The sequence below is a fragment of the Drosophila ananassae genome, chromosome 2L (genome assembly GCF_017639315.1).
Source record: "Drosophila ananassae strain 14024-0371.13 chromosome 2L, ASM1763931v2, whole genome shotgun sequence".
NCBI lineage: Eukaryota > Metazoa > Arthropoda > Insecta > Diptera > Drosophilidae > Drosophila > Drosophila ananassae.
Window position 1 is genome coordinate 14,706,781 of NC_057927.1, and position 15,829 is coordinate 14,722,609.

The 15,829-nt window shown below is 42.1% G+C and overlaps 1 protein-coding gene across 17 annotated transcripts in view; it reads left to right on the forward strand.

Annotated features, from left to right (window-relative positions):
• The window catches only part of LOC6501200 (maternal protein pumilio), a 167,829-nt gene that overhangs the window by 137,231 nt on the left and 14,769 nt on the right, over nucleotides 1–15,829 (forward strand). For 9 of the 17 annotated variants that reach the window (XM_044717330.1, XM_044717341.1, XM_044717337.1 and 6 more), the window contains one exon: nucleotides 6,354–6,401. The exons of the other annotated variants lie outside the window; for them this stretch is intronic. In XM_044717330.1, the coding sequence (XP_044573265.1) occupies nucleotides 6,354–6,401 (48 nt within the window). The remainder of the gene's footprint in view (nucleotides 1–6,353; nucleotides 6,402–15,829) is intronic. 17 annotated transcript variants of the gene reach the window in all.

The window sequence follows — 15,829 nt, forward strand, 5'->3', positions numbered from 1 at the left end:
TATTTTCGTTATAATGCATCCAAAAACTCAAACCTCAAATGAAGTGACACTGTTTGTAGATGTGTGTTTGCTTTTTTGGGGTGTTTGTACACATGTTTGTTGGGGTGTGTCTGGGTTAGCTTCATAAATCAATCAGATCAGAGCGAAACAGGAGTGTCGGCTAGTCCGGAGAGCCGGAAAATCGTAGTCCAATACGACCGGAGGCCTTGTGGTCCGGCAGCGATTGACGGTACGAGATTTGCAACATTTCCGGCGCATGACGCAAAGCAGTTAATTTGTCAAATGTCTGCACTTTATCACCCATATCTGTCCCTCCTCCCAGCTCTCAGCTCCCAGCTCCCAGGCTCTCTCCATTGAATCTCCCCTGGGTTCCGGATCTCCGTGAAAACGCATTACGCACTCAGACATTTTCGGGGCCCCGTCATTGTGGCTGTTGTTGTTGATGTTGCTGGGTTGTTGTTGTAGTTGGATTGCCGTAACCCGTATCCCGCCCGGATTCCGTATTCCGTATCTCTGTGAAATGTTGAGCCAAAGTGCAATCAGTGCAGTGGCGCATTTCCCACCGGAGTCCCCCGACAGACGATGAAAATATCAGGCCCAGAGTCTCTGGTCGTCCCCAGTCTGAAACCCAAAACCAGTCCACATCGAAACCCAAAAAAGCCCCCCGACCAGCTAAGTGGCAATCCTCTGCATTGTCAGTTTGGCCTGGGTTTTTGTCGAGCGGGACAGGACTCTGAAAAACTGTTAGAAAAAGTCAGTGGCTCTCGCTCTGGCTCGCTGGGAAAGCAATTTAAAGTTGCATCCATAACATCAGGATTGGCAAAAACAACAACATTCGGCCAGGACATTGGCCTGGGGAAATTTCACTGGCTAATGTTATCCCCCTGCCCCTGCCCCTGCCCATGGCTCACTCGGCCTGTTCCCAAATGTCCTTTCGCAGTCAACAGGCCGTCAGAGTCAGACTTGAACTGGGAATCGGCTTGGGCTGGGCATAGAAGTTGCCAAAAGTGCACTCGAAAAATAAGTTAATCCCGATTCGGCCATAAATCATAAAGTTACAAACTCCGCCATAAATAAAAGTAGATGAATCATTCTTGACACATGAATCAAAAATTGTATAATTTATAAGCTTTTAATGCAAAATTTCTCTCAGTTTACAAAACAAGCCCCAGGAGTCCGAGAATCGTTGGTCGAATTTGTAATTAGAAAAGTGCTTGCTTGATAACTCACTTTTCGGTTTGCATTGACCAAGGGACGGTCTCAGGCTAAGAGTCGGTGGAGGAGGTGTGTACACATCACAGCAGACACAGCAGCAAAACATTCTGGCAGGACCTGCTCGGCGAACACCATCCCGCCTCCACCCGCAAAGCCATTTAATAGCTTTCGAAATCAGTCATTAGTGCAGTCGAAGGGTAGTGCCGGGTGAAGAACTCCAACGCAACAAGCTGTAATAAAATTAACACAAAAATTCTATTAGCCTGGTTACACTAATTGGCCTGCAAATTGGCCTCTAAATCTCCGACTCTGGTAGTCGTAAGGAGGACTCTCTAATATATCTAGCTAGGTCCTCCCTTCCAGCAGATGCATTTCAAACATTGGCAGGCTACCAAAATGCAAACCGCCATATATTTATACAAAAAATGTCATCAAAATGTCATTACGTGGGTGGCTGACAACATATGCCCTCGTTTTTCCTCTATTTGTTATTTTTTTCGGGTGGGAGGTTAGTCAATGACAGCCAGCCGTTAGAGGGAGGGCTGAAAAAATGTGAAATTTTAAACAAAAATACCCATTTCTCATTTGGGTAAACAATAATAAAAGGGCAGCCAGTCGGGCCCCCATAGTAGTTATTATGCAAATGAATGGCATGCCTAACCCATATAGAGTCTAAAAAATTAGCATTTTATGCAACAGCCGGTGAATAATTTGGCACCAGCAAAAATAGAAAAAATAGTAATCCTATAAAATGGATATTTCCTTTTGACTTTAGGGGAATAATTAAACAATTTTCTAAAAATACTTTTTGACTTAAACTTAAATGACTTAAATGCATTTCTTGAAGCAATTAAAGTTTTAAATCGCAACGGAGTAGATGGCAGAGGATGCTGGTTTGAGCCGCAATCTAGGCGGGTCTTTGGCCCTTTGTGCCATGTTGTATGCATTTTTGGTCAGTGTGGTGGGCATTTTGTCATCGCAGGACAACACCAGCCACAGCGACAATGATAGCGATGCAAAACAAGGGAAGGGATGTGCCTGCCTGGGAGGTAGATGAGGCCTGGAAAGGATGACACCACAACAACAACAACAACATCAGCAGCAGGAGTATCAGAAGCAGGAGCAGGAGGAGCAGCAGTTGTGGCATACTCTAATGACAACCACACGTCATCAGCATTAGCAGGGGCTTCCTTTGGCCTCCTATAGTACAATGTCATAGTTGTCATTGTTGTGGCCGCCCATTTCTGACACGCCCACATATGGAGGGCCTTCTACATACATGTGGCACAGTTGCGGTCGGAATAATAATGCCACTGTCTACACATGCCACTTAATAAATAGAAATATCTTAAAGGACATCTAAGGGGAATCAGGAAAAATCTTTAAAAGCAGTTGCAGATTAGATTTTTCCTACCAGCCGGCAATGTGTGGCTTATAATTTTGAAAGGCATTGTCCTTGCATGGACGTGTATCATTGACATGCAAATTTTTTGTGACGATGTCCCCATCAACGTCATCGTCCTCCTGGCTCCTCCTGGCCGCTGTCAACAAAAACAGGAGGCGCCAAGGACTCGACGTTGTTGACTCATTTGCATTATCGCATCTAATCATTGTCATCATCAACAACAATGTTGCTCGTTAGCCGCTGCCCACCTAAATAAGTCCCATTCCCGGCAAATTGCAAAATTTAACATTACTCCATGCCGCACCAGAGTTTAGTTTTTTTTTTGTTGTGGGGAAACCCCAGGAAAATAGCTAAAATTTGAAACTAAAATTGTTGCCAGGGCAAACGATGCGAATTGCAATTAAAATGCATTTGCAATTTGCTGCAATGGACAGCATTTGGCAGTTTCGAATTTAGAGTGCAATTCCCGCTGCAATTTTAGTTGCAGATGCACTTGCAATTTTGTGTAATTTGTCACTGCATTTAATTTGCTTGCCACTCTGTTGCAAGGCGCCAGGAGGGGCAGCTAGGCGGCTCTGTTTCTGCCATTAATTCTGGAATACTTTTCCAGCCCACCTCCGGCTATTCCACGTTTAATTATTTGGAATAACATTTGTTGGTTGTCTATTGATTTGTATTGTAAGGGAGTGTGTGTACAGACCAAAGGATTCTGTGAAAATATATTCCAAAAGGACTCTGTTCTCTGTTTATTTGAAATTCCTTTGAATCTAGTATTCTTGCAATCTCTAAAAACTCACAAGACGCAAAATATTTTCTGTTATTTTTTCCTATAGGCTTCTAAAGCAGATTTAAGCTCAAATCCAATTCCCATGAAATAAATCCAATTGCATTCTAGACTCACACACACACACAAGAGTCGATGCCAGCGCATCAATGTTTGTTCTCAATTTTTTTGTTGTCAGCCTAATTTGCATGCAGAAGCAATGGGAAAATATTTATGCACAATTAAATCAAGTTAAAGGAGGAAATAAATTCTGCACACACACTCACTCGCACACACACATTCGCACAGCAAGGCAGACAAAAGCAGCTGCCCATTTTGCTAGGCTATGGAAAAAATGCAAATGACATTAAAGCCGAGACTGCATGTGAGTTAGTGTGTGTGTGTGTGTGAAGAATGGAGAACGCAGTAGTTGACCCACATTCGCCATCTCATTCCCTCTCACTTTCTTTCTCGTTCTCTCCGGCAGTTGGTGTGGTGTGCCAGTTTTTAATTTTTCTTGACTTTTTCGTGGCTCTTGATTTGCGGCAAATTTCGTACACCCGATTTCATTCTTTCTCTCTCTACCCGTCTCTTTTCCCTTCCCTATTTCTGTCTCTTTCAGTCGTTGCCATTTTGTTTCTGGACTTAATGTGCATTAAGCATGTGTTCTCCGTCTGTGTGGCGCGTGTGTGCGTGGATGTGTTCGCTAATTAAGTGGCATTATGTGCTCGGGCTCTTCCTTTTTTTTTTATTGTTGTGCCTTTTCCGTTTCCGTTTCATGTTGCCATTTTATTCTGGTCACAGGTTTCCGTTTCTTTTTCTGCAAAAAATATTTCATGACAGCTCCGTTTATTCCAGGGTGTTCTTACTTCAGTTAAACACTTTAATTGAGTGGATATTTTTTTGCTTTAAATACCATTTATGTCTCACCTATTCACAAATAACAGTTATGACCTGCAATTCAAACATTTTCCGCTTCAAACAGCAAAATCCTCTAACAAAAGCCCCTAAAAGTTTACAAAGTTCATTAGCAATGATACAAAATGTTTGCCGCATCGACAAACCAAGCGCCGACTAATGCAATCAATTTCATTGAAACTAATTAAATATTTAATATGGATTTGCCCAAACATGCGTTAAAAGAACTCGCTAATGTAAATGTAATTTAATTGTATTTACAAAAACGACCGCAACAACAATCTGTTATAAATTAAAAGCGGCATATGGTGGGGGGCGAAAATGTAGTATTGATTGCAGGCCATGGCTGGTGGGCGGAATGTGTTAATAAACCCGATGGCCTACGGAAAAATACCTACAGAAATATCAGTTTAAATGTGGGAAAAAATATATATTTGAGATAACAGAGCCCATTTACTTTTACAGTCAAGATATGAATTGTTTTCGATATTAAATTACGGCCAATAATAGTTGTAACTAAAGCTTCCTCATTAAATCTTTTACATTGGAAAGCTATGAGTTTCTCAAATTTGTTACAATTATTTTTGGCTTGAACGCCTCAAAAATCAAGCAACGATGACAAATTGTAGCGCCTTTCCGCAATTATAGCTTATTATTTCGTATTTTTTTAACAATAATAAGTTTTCTGTGTTGCTTGCGTTGGTAACGCACAATTTCCATGGCTATGAAGCGTGAAACATGGAAAATCAAAGCACAACTCCAAGAAATGTAACAAGTTTAATAAACTTTTCTTTTGCTTCAGCTCAGTTTTTTTTTCCTATAATTTTCCATGTTTACTTTTGAGTTATTTCTATCACGCCAACACGAAACGAAACGAACCGAATCGTTAAATTGTTTACTCGGCTATGGCATTATAACTTTCATTTGAAAGTGGGAAATGCATTATCTGGAATTTATTTGGGGAAACCAATAAAAACTAACATATAAATACAAAATAACGAAAATTAATGCAAACCCTGTGCCAAAGTACACAAAGGGCCTGACATCGTACATATATCGACGCTGTGGCCAGAGTTTAATGGGCGACAAAATATGTTTTGGCCCAAAAGCAACAAATTGTGGAAATTCTCCAGCACTCAGGGCTCTATCTCTGTGGATATTCCGATAATAGTGTTAATTATGCGCCTGTCAATATGCCAGACGATTTCAGCCTAAAATATGACGGCGTCCGCTCCGGGTTCTGGACCAGACCCGGACCGGACCGGCTTTTCGGATCAGGTGGGATTCTGTGTAAGCCCATTGAGTGGGCGAACCACCGGACAAACTAATTGAAGTTTGCATTTAGAACAGTGACAAAACATTTGTACAAATCCAAAAACAATTCCGGCCGTCCCGGCAAAGCCATTCCACAAGTTATCACAGCTGTTTCGCCTCGGGTCTAGAATGCACATGAATACAATATAAACTAACTAAACCAAACCAAACCAGACCAGACCAGACCAGACCAGGCCAGACCAGACAGGACAACGTCAGACTGGGACGCATTGGTGGTGCAGAAGGGTCAGTGGTGGAAGGATATTCAGGACCACCAACAACAGAAACACAATTTTCAATTTTAATTAAAGTTCAAACTCTGCCAATTATCTGGGGAGGTCTCTGTGGGGGATATAGTGGAGGACGAGGCATGGTTGTGATCCTGAATTAAGCGCATCATAATTTGCATACGATTACAGTGGGGTTACCAGGGGCCAGCAGCCAGGACATACCGATGTCACGGATGATAAATCAATTTGTGCCAGCTTAAGTTTCATTTGTAATCAAACGGTTTCTGCCGGAATTAGTTAACATATTTGTGGGTATTGGATGCTAATCGCTTTTTTGTCAATTATTGTTCCGGACTATTGTTGATCTCTAAAACGGCTTTACACATTAAGCTCTAAAAGCATATTAGATAGAGATTCATAAATCACGTCCTGACAATAAAATCTTCTATTGTATTAATCGTATATAAATCCTTTTCTAATCCTTTTTTTTATTTATTTCTCTTTTTAGGTAAGTTTTTCCGAAACCATAACCCCTGACACTCTCATAGAAAATGTTGTAAGTACTACAAGTTGCATTCAACATGTATAGAAAAAATCATTTTACGGCTCTCGTTCTGGCTGATAAATGAAAGATGTAACTCGTTTCGCAGATTTTGGGGCAAAATAAGGGCACGACCATAAAAATTCAGTTACAATCTGCAGTCCCCCTTTCTTACTCTATTTTTTGGTTTTTCCAATTCAACATGAAAATGCCATCATACGCCAGTTGCATGGCATTAAATACGAATGCGAAAGTAAAAATAAATTCAACAAAAAAGTAACTACTCCCACTCGACAACATGCAACATTTTGAAAAATTTTTCAAGTTCCAAACAGGACGAGTCACAACTGGATTGTGTCGACTATATATACATATATATATATGTATATATAGATTTTTTACAAATTAAATTGTAGTCGCAGTCCGATTTTAGTTGCTTTCTTTGATTTTTTGTTGTTGGCCCAGTAGTGGTGGATGCGTGTTGCGGTCTCATAAAAATTTCAGCTAAAAACTGCTGCTGCTGCTGCTGCTGCTGCCCGAGCTTTTCTGTTATGGCAGCCATTTTGGATTAGCCCCTGTGGGCTATGTGTGTGTATGAGTGTGTGTGTGCTTGTGGCAGTAAAAGGAAATCAAAGTTTATGACATTCACTGGGCATTTACACTTGTGTGTGTGTGTGGGGGAGTGACTGGGTGGGAGTGGGGGCGTTGAAAGTGGATAAGGAAGCAAAGTCCCCTGGCTTTATTGAGGTCTGAACTAAATCGCTTGGGGATAAGTGCCCGCTAAGAACTTGAAAATGGAATTTTAGGTAACAGAGAGAGTAGTTCTTTAACTTTATGATTTATTTTAAATTTTATAAAAGCTAAAATGGTAAAAAAAAAAAATTACCAAAATGGGCTTCCCTTCCACTCTATTAGCCAAGCAATCAAATATAACAAATTGTTGACAAAATTCGAGGTAGTGAATAAATAAAAACGCCTCAGAGGTCATTAAATCGAGCTGCTCACGCACCTACACACTTGCTTGAAAAGGCACCACCCATAAGCCACCCCACCTGCCCCAACCATGGGGCAACCATCAAAATCAACGCAAATTACAATAACTAAATGCTTCATCTTACCCACCAAACCAAAAAAAAACACACAAATCCCGGAAAAAGAAATATTTTATGTATGTATATAAGGGAGTTTTGGTCTTGACGCTAAATAAATAAACTGTTAAAATATGCAACACACCAACGTGGAGTGGGGGGAAGGGGAGTTAAAGCAACGCGGTGGCAAGGACGGTGGGAAACTACAACAAAATAAGTGTGAAGGAAATTTCCATAAATCACATTTTAGCGAAGGCAACTTTTCGCGTGACAAAAATCAACTAATGTGGTTAATAAAAAATAAAGAAAAATAAATGCCAGTACTGGCAAGAGAAGAAAACCGAGCAGCACGTGGGGAAGTAAAAATAACGAAACAGAAACCTACCTGCTAACTGAGGCGCTAAGAACCGCCCGTCGAGTCAAGATGGGGAGGCGTGGCGTTAAGCAGATGGCTGGCAAGAAGGGGGGGGGGGGGGGGGGGGGGGCGTGACAAAAGTTTATGGCAAAAGTTAAACTGAACTTAAGCAAGCCCTCCCCCCCTTGGGTAGCGCCCATGTAAATCACTTCTAACGCAAACTTTTGCCACCAAAACGTTGCTTGAAATTTATGCAAATGTTGTTGATGTAGCTACTGTTATTGCTGTTGTTGTTGTTGTTTCGGTTGTTATTGTTGGTTTTGTTGTTATTCTCTCACCCGCAGGAGCGCCACCTGGCGATGGCAATTGTCGTTGACATTTTCACCTGCTTCTCCTCGGGAATATAGAGTGTGAAAAGCTGGAAAACTTTCTGCCTCTGCCTGTGCCCCCCTCAAATAAATGCCCAAATTGTTTTTAAATATATATCCCCTCCCCCCAAGTCACACTTTTCGAAAAGTGTTTGAAAAAATGGGGTGCAGAAAAGGGTGCAAATGAGAAGTTTATTCAAATATTTTAGTACATTTTTGTTTCCCCTTGATTGACACTTTGCTCGTGTGCTGATTTATGTTCGAAATACTTCGATAGACGTCTCCGGCAATAATAGTTTTTATGGGTGGGTAGTTTCGGAAACAGTCAGTCTGTTTACTTAGTAAACCTCTGAAATGTTTGCCCGATAAAGTGACAGAAAATCAATGAATATTGAAATGCGTTCAATTTCTGGTTTTATGACCCTCCGAATAAACTGACAGGTGGCAGGAGACAGGGGACCGGGGTTGAGGTTGCTGCCCCTATGATTACGAAATAAAATAGGGCCAAAAATAACCAATAATTCATTAGGTGTCTATCTCAAACACCTGCACACTCGAATAGGCTTCCAATAGAGGGTGGAAAATGCCGGACAATACTACACTACAAATAAATCGATAGAAAGTAATGAAATTTTTGGATATTTGTATTTAATATCAAGCGGTTTGTGTTGAAATTATTAAAGTTCATATGGAATTAAATCCAATTCTGTAAAATATATTAAAGTCTGATAAACAAGCACTGGTATTTCTATTTAGTTTTTTTTTGTTTTCTATTCTCTATTCAGCCCAGACACACAGCTATTGTCCCCACCACATATGGCAGCTTAATTTCATTTAGCCGAGCTCTACTTCCTTCCCCCCAGGATGCCATTCCCATGAATTTTTCTCATGGTCTTCGTACGCTTTTCTAAATGCGAAAATTCCACGCCTATAGACGAAGGCACGCCCACAAAATGGCATTCAAAAGGTAGTCTAGAAGAGGGGCGCCTGCAGGTGGGCCGTGTTGAGGGGAGGGCCTGCAACTGCCAGCTCACTCATTATGTCCTAGACAGGGCTGGAATCCTAAAGAGCCACCAGGGCACACATTAAAAATGTTTGCTTGCAGCAGAATACTCAAGTTCCTATGCACAGCGGAAAAATCGTAATCCCTTATAATATTAATAGGGTAATAGGATTGTAGAGAGATTACATAAATAATTATGAGAGAAAAATATAAATAATTTTTAGTTAAAGAAAAACATAATTTCCCTCAAAAAAATGCTTCAATTTTCTCTCTCTGATCTTGAGATGCGAATGCAAGCAAAACGTTGCCTACTTTTATGGGCGACGTCTAGTTCAAACACACGGGCAATAAGAGCGGGTGGTTCTGAGCACTGAGGGGGGGTCAAGACAGGCAAGGCTGATATGCCTCCTCCTCGGCCACTCCCTCGCCCTGATGTGTGTTTGTCTTTTGTTTGCTTTTGCCGTTGAAAATCAGGCTATCGATTTTTTCCCCTACAAGGAGCCATGGCAGGCGGAACAGTCAAGGAGCCTAGGCAAAGGCGACGGGGGCGTGGCTGGTTACTTGCGCTTTTTCCGCATGAAGCTTGTGTTTACTTTATCCACCGCGTACAAGCCAGCCTTAATGTGGAACTTTAAGTAGATTTCCACAGGATGATAATGGTGGATTGGGGTGAAAGTTGCCAACGAAATGGAAATTCAATTGCAAAATGTTACAGACGGGCGGTCAGTCAACGGGTTTGACAGTTTGGACACTTTCCTTGCTTTTCTGGGTTATTTAATTTGCAAATAGAAACTAATTTGCCGGCAATTAGCAACAGCACCACCGAAGGCAAAAGCAAACAAGGACGAAAAGACAGGCTCTGACACACTCCCTCCCGTGAATAGCCATTCTGGGTTTGCTTAGCAATTAACGATTTTCAGTTAATTTGAGAAGCAAGTCAAGCATGAAATTGAATTTAAGACCCCAAGCACGTAGCAATCATAACCAACAAAACAAAAAAAAACACAAAAACTGAGTTGTTTTTATGCCATGGAGGAGAAGGATCGAGAGGAGATGTTCCTGTCAATTAATGGCAAGTTTATAGAGTCCAAGGAGGCAACTTGGCCAAAAGAGATGAAGTGCTGCGATATCGAAATAGTCACGTATTCGGGAAGTGAGCAAATGAATTGAGCAGAGAAGGTCAATTTGTGTGGTTTCTAAGGGAAGAGCTATTAAGTGAAGAGCATTCCATTAAATTCACTTTCAACATCAGTTCATTTTTAATGAATTTAAATTAAAACCAGGTCATGGTATTCCTTTAGGGCCTGTTATTTCTGGAAAAAGGCCAACTTAAAAAGCCCGTTTTTCACTTCTCAAATATTCCGCACGTCCCCTCTCTGTAAAAACTCTATTTTTCGCTTGAAATACTGTCAGCGATTTGCGCGAATTTTCGCAGCACGTCAGAAAGCAATTGTCAAACAGGTGAACAGGGGAAAGTCGAGCTGGAAAAGCCCGGAAAACTGGACGTATTTCTGGTGTCACTGCAGGTGTCCGTTGATCTCAAATGCGTGTGGGCGGCGGATGAATGCCGGATTTTAATTGAAATTACGTGCATTCAGGTCCCCGGGCACCAACTTAATTCAATCAACGCCAAACGCCAAGCCAATGGCCAAAAAAGAAGAGGACCACCACTTTAAAGCGGAAAATCACGCAAACCGAAGAAGCCCTTGAATTTGTAAGGGCGAGAAAAAACCTAATTGACTTTCTAATAGTTGAGCAAATAGTTGTTAGCCTCCCAAAGGAATGTAACAAAGCCGACCAGACAATCAAAGTTGGGTGCTGAAACCACACCCCCAAATATCCTTCGCCCACCGTGCCAAGCATCCGAAAAATCTTTTGCCACACACAGGAATTTTCTTCTCGCCGGCTAGCTCTTTTCCTTCCCCCCCAGAAGCTGTCTTGTTTGTTACGGCAAATAGTTTTAATGGGCGGCGGTTTTCCGGCGAACAGTCAAACTTTTTCCCGCCTAGGCCACCAGCCACCAAGAAAGGAATGGAAAAACTAAAGAGGGAGAAGGGAGAAGGAGAACGGCAAGGACTCACTTCAATTTACAGCAATTTGTTATGAAATTCAAAGGGGGATCTGCATGGGTTTACTTCCTTTGCAATTTGCAAGGCAATTAAACTTGACGGCGGCAGTGGCGGCGAAAGTTCGTTGAGAAAATAACCATTCCGTTCAGGGGGTTCTCCCCCGGGTACTACGTTGCGTATGCGCAATGTTTGAACCGAGACTTGCTGAAATAAAAACTGCATAAATAAACACTTTGGCAGGACCAACCAAAAAGGACTCTCTCTCTTATTCACTCTTCGTGTAATTCCGTGATTGCGCATTTATGGCTTCATTTGCCTCAAACATTTTTATGTTCAATTTGTTGGACAGAACGAAAATCGAGGGGGGCTGGGGCTATAGCTGGGGCTTCCTTTTGTGGTAATTTGCAGCGTCCTTTGAACCCCGACCCGCTTATCGAACATTTGTCCTGCGGCATTTGGCCATATTTTACTTTAAATGTGCTCTTCATGTAAATGCTGTGGCCTGGGATGCTCCTACCGATCCCAGATCCGGCATTTTATTTCCCGTTAGCTCAACATCCAGCCAGCCATATATCAACATTGTATTTACCGTTGCACAAATTAAGGTCACATTTACCGCCCCCAGACCCCAAATCTTCCACTCCCCCCACCCCAATGGCATTCAGGGTTTTCACTTCCCCTCCACTGTGAGTCATCATTAAATAAAGAAAATAAGAAAAAAAAACCAAAGGCGAGGGCCGAGAGTGAAAAAGGAAATTGCGTAATTTCATTAATAAAATAACATTGCCAAGGAAATGGAGCGCATTTCGGTGGTGCTGGTGGTGGCTTCTTCAGTGGTTTTTTGATTTTACACAATCAGTTTCGGAATGGGCCCTGAAATCCCACTTATGCATAGTTAATGTTGCCAGGAGAGGCATTTAAACCCCAAATAAAAGACTCTTCAGTTGCAAATTGATTTTTAGTTGGCTCTTGTAATGGCGCAAAAATGTAACCATTCCTTGGGTCCAAGCAATAAAAGTTTTTCCTGAAGTATTTCTTGAAAAGTAAACAGTTTTCGAAACTGACTTTATGTAACTAATTCTTTTGCCATAATTCTTCGTGCCACTCCAGAAGTTTGTCATCGATTTCTGAACTTTTCATTATTGAGTATAAGTAACATAAGCCGACTTAACCTATTTATCATTACTCCTTTTACGCCCCCGAGAGCCTTGAGTGGCTGGAATTTATAGGAAGGGGCGGGGGAGGAAAGTCCTGGGAAAACCTGGAGAAAGGAAATGGAGGGAAAACTTCCTGCAAGGTTGCAGTGAACCAAGAAATGGGACAAAAAAAAGGCATAGGAATAAAGTTTTAGCAACTTATGAAATATATGGCAAAGTTGAGGCGTAAATAGAAACTACAATGTCGGTCCTTCGAAGGTGGCAAGAGTCCTCCCTTCCATCTCTTTCTCTCTATGTACTCTATCCTTTTCGGCTGGTCCTTTTCCTTTTTGTGGCTCACGTTTCAGTTGGAAATTGCGAGTAACGAGGAAAATTAAAAAGCAATATACAAACAGCAATCACGCACACAGTGCCAGCCAGGCAGTAGCGGCAAAAAGAAAGCTGAAACTCAAATTAAAGAAAGTCAAATTGTGGGTGTGGGTGTGTGTGTGAGTGGGTGTATGATTGTGATTGTGATTGTGGGTGTGTCCTGTCCCGAGCCTAAAAGTAGGCATCAAAAGCACACGCGTGCGGTCATTAAGTAATTCGGCTTAATGGTCAGCGAGCTGGCCACTCTTTGGTTCCCCCTCTCCCGCCCTCTTTATCATTTTTTCCGAACCACTCGAGACCACTTGTGGGTGGCAAGTGGGTGGCCAGTGGCTCCTCGGTGGGTGGTGAGCGGGCGGTTGCCTAATGAGCCACACAACGGGAACAGAACACGCCGAAAGTGCGCTAATGTTTGTTCCTGGCATTAATTTTGTTTACAAGTCGTTTGTGCAGAAGGCCCCACGAGGCCAGGCCACCCATCCAAAAACCCTACTAAGCCCCTTTCATCCCACACTGAGAAAAATTATATTTCCTAGGTGCAACTAACCAAAAAGTATATGATTTTCGAGTCTTCAAGGAACAAGAAAGTAAAGTTTAGCTTAACACTTTCACTTAAATACTTGTAGACTTTAAAAGTATATAGTATTTTCCCCCAATGCATATGTATGTATGTATGGGCAGCAAACTGTCACTGCCTGAAAGGACTTTCATTAGCGAGTGCGTTTACCATCCCCGCCTTTATCCTTCCCGGGCAAGCCAAATGCTCCTCCATCATTCATATTCAATTTGCGTTCTGTTTTTATTGCGCCTTAGCTCCGACTACAAATATTTGAGTTGCACTTATTCCGCTCGGGAATTTTGATAAGAGAGAGGGTGTGGAGGCGCTAGGGGCAGGAGTGGCTGGCTGGGTTACTGGGAAATGGAAATGGACACTTCCTCGAGTAGAACACTTAATTGATTGCTTTTCAGCTTGAGCTAGTGCACAGGGTTGGCTCCGTAATTGATATTTAATTAAAGCGCAGCTTCGCTCAAGTACTTGCCGACTCATGAGTGTCCTGCCAAAGGACTTTGGGGGAGGATGAGGACATCCAGCCGGAGACATTGAGCGTGAGTAATGGCAGTCATCATCTAAAGAAAGCTTTCTTCGGGAGGGAATATGAGCAAGTCGCCTCCTTGCAAGAAGTTGGAAAGTTGAAACCCAGAAAATTGCAAAAAGTGGGAAATTAAATCAAGTGGCCAGTGACTCAAGTGTCTAGATTTTACTAGCCAATAGTCATTGAATTTGGAGAGCCAAAAGGCAATCAAATCTTTTCTACAACGAAATAATTAAAGACTTCAGTTACTAGAAACTTTTATTAGTAAAACAAGAAATAGTTAAATGACAAAAATTAAATATTGAATTAGGCTATAAGAACCACAAACACTTTAATACCATTTTATGAAATATTTCTTTGAGGAAAGACCTCCTTTATCCTTTTCAATTAAACCTCTAATAACTCCGCCTAACGCCTAACGGAAGTTGAAACAAAAATAGAAACTAAAAGCAAACTAGAAGCACTTGCCGCAAATCAAGCCAAACTACTTTGTCTCTATATGTATGCCACTTGAAACTTTGCTGCAAGGTGAGCTAGGCAGTTAGTTTGTTTTAGACCAGGACCTTCGAGTTCGTCTCCTGTTTGTTTGCCTTTCAGCCGGTGGTGGCAGTGGCACATTTTTGTTTTGTTGTTACTTTTCCTGGCCATAATTATAAATCAACTAGCCGAGTGCGCCCCACCTGCTGCTGCTGCTTACTTCCAACTAACTAATCCACTCAGCTCCAAGCCAAAGCCAAAGGCAGCGCATTAAAAGCCCGCTACCAGGACTACCACCCACTACACCCTAGTTGCCACATAACTACCCCAGCTGGCGACCCACTTGCAACAAGTTGGGTGGGGCATTGGTGGGCGGGCATATTGCTGAAGTTAGTTGACTCACTTTCACTCGAAGGGCGTCACAGAGCACAGAAACTGAAACAGAACCAGGGCTACACCGAGCACAATACTGCTTACTAAGGACACATTTATTTTTAGTGTTTCTAAAGTAAAGTAAAATCATTTCGCTCAGTGGAAGAGAGAGAGAGAGCAAGAAGGGATCGTGTAATGGAAAAGCGACCCGAGTCAGGGCATTTCCCCTGTGTATGACATCAGCTATAATTTCCATTACGAGTCGAGCGCTGAAAATTGTACACCAGGGAGCTTATTAAGCAGGCTTCTTCCCATCCCCCTCGAACTGCTCCGCCTCTGGCGGGGTAATGTGCAAATGAAATGAAATAAAAATGTCAGAGCGCACGGGGTTTGGAATTTGCTGGCAAACAAAAAAATTATAAAGACCTGGGGAGGGGAGAGAAGTGGAGGTCGGTGTAGAGAGGGCCCTGAAATATCAAAGAAAGCCAACTCTTGAGGCACACGCCAGCGAAAAACTTGGCCACAATTCTCCACAATTTTATTTTGCATTTCCCTTGGCCCGCACTTGTTGCCAATTTCCATGCTCTTGAACTACCAATCCGTGCCCTATAATTCCCATAATTCCCTCGTCCTGAGTAATGTTAGCTTTCGGACAATAAGTCGAGTGTGTCATGTGCGGATCGTAAATTTGCCACTGACCGGGGCATTTGCATAAATCAGGGGGTATTGCAGTTGGGGATTGCGAGTGTAAACTTATGGGGTCATTAAAGTCATATCCAAGAAAGAAGTGTAACGACTTCTGCCTCTGACAATACAGATTTGTTTTATTACAAAGCTAGCTTATTATTTTGGAGTGTAGAGTAAGCTGAGGCAGATTTTTGTCGTCACTCGTCAACTAAATCAAAGCATTGCATACTTTACGGGCGTGAAATTACATAATATCCTTGTGAGCTGTTAGCTGTACTGCTCATCTCCAGTTTCACACACTTTCCCTTTGTTTTCAATTTCATTTTAATAATCGTTACGAAAAAAGCCAGGGGATGAGGAGCCAAGCCGGCATCATGGCAACCGATGGCTCAGATTTCAACGCTTAT